Source organism: Athene cunicularia (genome assembly GCF_003259725.1).
Source record: "Athene cunicularia isolate RWA chromosome 6 unlocalized genomic scaffold, athCun1 chr6_part1, whole genome shotgun sequence".
Classification (NCBI taxonomy): Eukaryota; Metazoa; Chordata; class Aves; order Strigiformes; family Strigidae; genus Athene; species Athene cunicularia.
This window is the reverse complement of record NW_020799105.1, coordinates 8,850,607-8,856,679: the sequence shown is the minus strand read 5'-3', so window position 1 is coordinate 8,856,679 and position 6,073 is coordinate 8,850,607. Positions and strand designations below refer to the sequence as shown.

General features: G+C 49.3%; 1 protein-coding gene across 3 annotated transcripts in view; it reads left to right on the top strand.

Moving 5' to 3' along the window:
* The first annotated feature begins 6 nt into the window (after positions 1-6).
* LOC113481447 (cytochrome P450 26C1) overlaps positions 7-6,073 on the top strand; it is a 9,291-nt gene continuing 3,224 nt past the window's right edge. The window contains exons 1-4 of one of the 3 annotated variants that reach the window (XM_026851090.1): positions 7-166; positions 242-466; positions 630-689; positions 2,575-2,730. In XM_026851090.1, coding sequence (XP_026706891.1) covers positions 122-166; positions 242-466; positions 630-689; positions 2,575-2,730 — 486 coding nt within the window. In that variant the 5' untranslated portion in view covers positions 7-121. Of the gene's footprint in view, positions 167-241; positions 467-629; positions 906-2,574; positions 2,731-6,073 lie in introns of all 3 variants that reach the window. The other 2 variants (XM_026851089.1, XM_026851091.1) reach the window with 2 other exon arrangements.

The window sequence follows — 6,073 nt, the reverse complement described above, 5'->3', positions numbered from 1 at the left end:
AGCGGCGGCGCTGGCGCTGCTGGCCCCGGCGCTGCTGGTCGCCCTGTGCCGGCACCTGTGGGCGCTGCGCTGGAGCCTCAGCCGGGACCGCGCCAGCGCCCTGCCCCTGCCCAGGGGCTCCATGGGCTGGCCCTTCTTCGGGGAGACCCTGCACTGGCTGCTCCAGGTAAGGCTCAGGGGGACGGGCATGCGGTGGAAAGGGGCTGGTGGGAGCCCGGGCTGACCCGCAGCTCGTCCCCAGGGCTCCCGCTTCCACAGCTCCCGGCGGGAGAGGTACGGAAATGTCTTCAAGACCCACCTCCTGGGCCGGCCCGTGGTGCGGGTGACGGGCGCTGAGAACGTCCGCAAGATCCTGCTGGGCGAGCACACGCTGGTCAGCACGCAGTGGCCCCAGAGCACCCAGATCATCCTGGGCTCCCACACCCTGCTCAGCTCCATCGGTGACCTGCACCGCCAGCGCCGCAAGGTGAGCCTCGCTGCACCGCCAGCGCCGCAAGGTGAGCCTCGCAGCCACCCCGGCGGGGCACGCAGCCCGGGCGGCACCTCCTGCCCAGGCCTGGGACTCGGTGCCACGTGGGACACCTCCACACTTTAACCACCTGCCTCTGTTCCCCCCCTTCTCCTCCTAGATCCTGGCCAGAGTGTTCAGCCGCACTGCCCTGGAGAGCTACCTGCCACGGATCCAGAAGGTTGTGAGCTGGGAGCTGCGGGGCTGGTGCATGGAGCCGGGCTCCATCGCAGTTTATTCCTCCGCTAAAACCTTAACTTTCCGCATTGCAGCTCGGATTCTGCTGGGGCTCCGCCTGGAGGAAAAGCAGTTCAAGGACCTGGCCAAAACTTTTGAACAGCTGGTGGAGAACCTCTTCTCCCTGCCCCTCAACATACCCTTCAGCGGGCTGCGCAAGGTACTGCCGCCTGCCCCGCTCCCTCTGCCTGGGAGCAGGGGCCGGGGCCCTGGCAGCACAGACCCCTTGTCCTCAGGCCCACCAAGGGGTACTTCCAATGGGCCAGGACATCTGCATCACCCCATTCCAGGTCTGAGGGTCCGCTGTCTTGCCACTCCAACCCTTTCTCTCTGCACTTCTCACCTGCTTCTGGTCGGCTCCCAGCACCTCCCTGTGCTGACTCCGTCTCACTGTACGGCAAGGGGCTCCTTTCCTACCTCTCCCCATATATTGCCTGTGTTGGCTCTGGTTAGTCCATCACATCTGATCCCGTCGCATCTCATCCCGCCTAGACTCATGTCAGCCCACAGTCAAGGGGTCTGTGGGCATGAGCACATAGGGCACAGTGCACCTCAGGTCAGCACCTCAGAGCAAGCCAAGGACTTGAGACCCTCTTATGGTCCTTGGTCCCTTGTCCTCCAGCAGCAGAGAGACAGCGAGGGCTCCTGGAGGGGAACATGGCAGAGGCATCTCTGCATCTTCCAACCCACAGTGTCTTGTCTGCTGTCCTGCCCTTCTTTGCCTGCCTCCCCACACTCTGGCTCTAGGTATCCATCCTGTGTCCCACTCCTCCTCTCCCATTTCAGTCTGTGTCCCCTCCTCTGGCTTTGGGTTCTCCACCTTTACCACAGCTCAAGTCTCCTGCCCCTTTTAGCCAGGTCTTGTCCAATCTCTTATTTCCACTGTGAGCTCTGCCCCACTGGATCACCTTACCCAGCCAGTCCCAGTTCTCCCCCAACCTCCCTGCTGCTTTTCTCCACCAACTCAAAGCTCTTGTTTTCCTTGTCCAGTTCCCCCTTGCAGGTTGTGACCAATGCAAGCTTTCACCCCCCATCTATCCCTCCCTGCCTTCTCTCAGGTCAGCCACAGCCTGTCTAGCCCCAAACCAACCTCTTCAACTTGCGTTTAGGTACCCTTGTCTTTTCCCTTGCTCACTGTCCTGTTTCTTTTGTCTAGTCCTTCCCAACTCAACTCGCAGCCTTTGTATCTTCTCCCCAACATCTGGTCATGACCATTTTTCATGCCAAATCTCTAGTCCTGGCTTTTGCAGGAGGCATCTTGCTACAGAGCCCCACCCTCTGTGACTCCATCCATCTCCACTTTGCAAAGAAATTCTCATTACCTGACTCACTGAGATCTTCCTAAATGTTTTGCTGCACAGGAATGCAACACAACTGTAGACCAGCTTGGTGTGATTAATGTGTCTTTATTAATATTCTCTGGTAAAACCACTCATTTGTTCCTCTCTCAGATGTTCCTTGCTTCTTGGAATCAGTTTTTATTAAGTTACCTCTTCTTGTCCATTTGGACAAGCTTCTTTTGTACCTGACAAGACTGTGGGTTTTTTTGACACAGGCACCTTTGGACTTGGTACTGTGGGTTTACTGCTCTTTTTCTCTCAGAGTGTTTCTTGGGACTTGTGTTTGATTCACAAAGCAAGACAACAGAATTTGCAGCAGTTCTCCCCAAACTGCTGCCTCTTGCAAGGCTCTGGGACTGGGCAACAGATTAAACAGTTCTTGCTGTTACAGATCCTGGGATTAAGGATTGCCACACTTGGGGTCCCCTGGTCTCTCTGGAGAGGGGGGTGGTTCCTCAGGCTCTCCTGAACTGTATCTGCCTCCCGCAGGGAATCAAAGCACGGGACATGCTACATGAGTTTATGGAGAAGGCTATACAGGAAAAACTGCAGAGAAACAACCCAGAAGATCACAGTGATGCTCTGGACTTCATAATAAACAGTGCCAAGGAGCATGGCAAAGAATTCACCATTCAGGAGCTAAAGGTAAGGAGAACCCCCGCTTGCAGTGTCCCTTCTGACTTGGTGGCTGTTTGAGAACTGGGCTGAAGGGCAGGAGAAGGGTTGTGTGGGGACCCACCACCAGCTGCAGTCTCCTGCCCTCCTCTTACCAAGTCTGAGGACACCATCTCCAGTGCAACCAAGAGAGCCTGGACTCAGTGTGCTCATACACTCCAGTAGGATTGTATCTCTTTGCATTAGAAGAGAGCTGGTATTTAAAATGGGATTAAATGCCTCTTCTACCTTTCCTCTTCATGGCCACGAGGCTTCAGCCTGATTTAGGATGCTGTTAGGGTTATGTGGCTTTACTAAGGCTCTGTATGTCAGTTTGCACTTGGTAACCTCCAGGGTACTATCTTGGAAATATTTAGAGCTAGTTGCCTGTTCCACAAACCTCCCCCAGCATCTAGCATAGTGCGGTGTGGAGATCATGTCCTTAGGGCTGCGAGCTCAGAAGTCTCAGAGACAATATATCAAAGTGGGTCCAGGAATGGAATGATGGTCTCTGGGTCATTCCCTATCACCTCATCATTAATTACATCATCTAGCTTGTGGATTGCTATAATGCAACATGATGCATTACTGTGACTTAGGGATGAACCCAGTAGGCCTTACTGAACCAAAACTACCAACCAAATGTAAAGATCTTTTGGCAAAGATCTTGGGAAAAAACTGTCATTGGTACTGCATCATTCATAGCTCTGGGTCACTTGGTGTCAGTGGATTTATATTACATTTATATTACAAGTTTTGAAGCAGTTCTGCATGGGTGCATCAGCCGAATATAGTTTGAAAGTATTGAACATACATAGTTTTACCATTCATTTAGGTATTTAAGAAAAACTATCTGAAAAACTATCTAAAGAGTGATGTTTTATAAATATTTTTTAAAAGTGTAATCTCTAAGTCTAAAATATTTGAAAGACTTTACAGTGACTATTAGATACAATTAGAACTAGCATATGTTCTTAAAGTAATTTTATTATGATTATTTATGATTTATTCTAATATAATGGGGAGTTTATAATTATTTTTGAAATAATTGCCAGACTCAGAATGTGATTGATTAAGATTGATCAATCTCTTGTTAGTATTCACATGGATATTACACTCAAACAATTACACAGTCTCTCATCAAGTACCTATCTCTGACCACAAATGGAAATTTAACAGTAGGAATAAGGGGATGTTAAATGTAATGTGGAGTAACATGGCAGTGACCTCGGGCTAGCTGATTCAGTTATAGTATATTCATATGCTGTCCTGTATCTTTACAATTAGAAAGTTTCTACCTTGTCTGTAGTTAACAAAATGACTTGCAAACCAAACTACCTGTGCTTGCAATTATGGCAATAGTCTCCGCTTTAATAAAACAGTAGTAGGGCTCTCATCCAGTGAAATGGTGTAATTGGCTAAAAATTCCAAAGCTGTCCAGAGTCATCGATACGTCTGACTTTGAGAGACACTCCAAACACTGGCACACACTAGTTACTAATTTGCTTTTTGTTCCAATTATTTTGAAGGTTTTCCCAGAAACTTACCTAAATACACTGTGATTTGCATTGCTGCCATGAACTCAGCAGGACCCATGAAATGTAAAGGTCATTAAAAAGATATCACTTTGCCAAAAGTACTGTTTTAAAACAGTTAAAACCTTAGAAGGATTTAAAAAAAAAAAAAAACCACCATCCTACATAACAGTGCTGTCACTGGCTGGATGGGTAGAACTGTAACACCACCGGTCCTGCCTCTAGACAGAGACTTGGGCTGTAGCACGGGGACAACACTGACGACACTGTGGGAAGATGCTGCCTCCCAGACACTGGTTATGTTGGCCTTGTAAAAGGGAGGGAAAATCAGCAGCTCAGAGTCACAGCTTAAGTAGCAGCACTGTCAGAGGTTGATGCAGGGAGTCATAAGGGCTGTTATTTCAAATTGCAGAAACTGCCCTAAATTCCTTGCATTGTATTGAAATGTCTTTGGTTTTAATTGCAAGTAGTGGAACTGAGAGTTTTCATCTGGGTCTGCTGCCTTGTGAATGTAAAAATTCCTGCTAACGCCTGCAGGAGGTGTGATAGGGGTCGACAGGGATCTGTTATTTCAGAGGTTTTATTTCAGCTGAAAGATGCTCTTGAGCGCTGCACTTTGGCAAAAGCCTCTAGTCCAGTCAATATATGACACTGGGGATGGTAGCAAAGAGTAATCCTTGTTACATTACCCTTGACCTTACCAGACTTGGCTCCAGGTGCATTCAGGCTTCAAGTGTCCTTCCCTGTGTTTTTGACTTCACCTCTCCAGAAAACATTTGTGACAGAACCATTTAAATTCCAAACACGTAGCTGTGTGAAAGGAAACTGCTCTGTTCCCTGGGGGGTTTTGTTCTGCATTGCCCCTGGACTGGAGCAATTAGTGCTCTGTAGTGCCAGCCAGGTCCCAGCCCCTCCCAGGGTGGCAGCTCCCTGGTCTCCTCCCATGAGCTTCTCCCGTGGGTTTTGGGTCTGACCTCTGGCCTCAGCGCTCCCAGCCCAGTGCTACAATTTCCGAAAGTTGATCACAGGGTGCTGCAAAGAGCCCACAGCAACCTGGCGTGTGCTGTGCCATACAGACCCTGCAGACGTCCCGGAGGGATTGAGAGGCTGCGTGAGGATCCATGAGCCAACCGAGACAAGGCACGTATTACACATTTGACTGTGCTGTGGTCTGTCAGAGGTGGTTAACCTCCTAATTTGTTATGGACACATCTTCTACGGAGCTATCAGGAACACTGTTGTGCTTCAGGCTGTAAAGCTTGAAAAACAAGCAAGTCTTTTGGCTAGTGTGCACATCCCTACGAGAGAGCTCCCTGCCGGCTACAGCACTTCCCAGGCTGACCTGCTATAGCAGGGAGGTCTTTCTGCTTTCAACTCTGTGGTTTGACTCCCCTCCCAGACAAGCAAATGGTCAGTTATAACTGGAGATGGATCAAATGCAACTCATTTTAGCTGCCAGCACATCTAGGATTTATTTATAAACATACAGCTTCATAACCCCTGTCTGGGCAGAAAGGTAAAAGCTGGGCACAAAGAGTAATTGGCAAATGAAGGTAAAAAAGCATAATGCTTGAAATGAACTTAACTCAATATGCCAAAATGCATGTTAAAATACTTCTTTAAAATTTGTAAATCTTGGGAGGAAAACTCAGATGACTGACTTGGAGGTGATGTGTTCTCATCTCAGTTGTGTTTCTGCATCAGTCACTTGGCAAGTGGATGTCCAGTTTGTACAGAAATGGAAGAACAAGGGTGTCTTGTTCTGGTCCCTGCCAACCAGGGTGGGTGCAGGTTGGGGG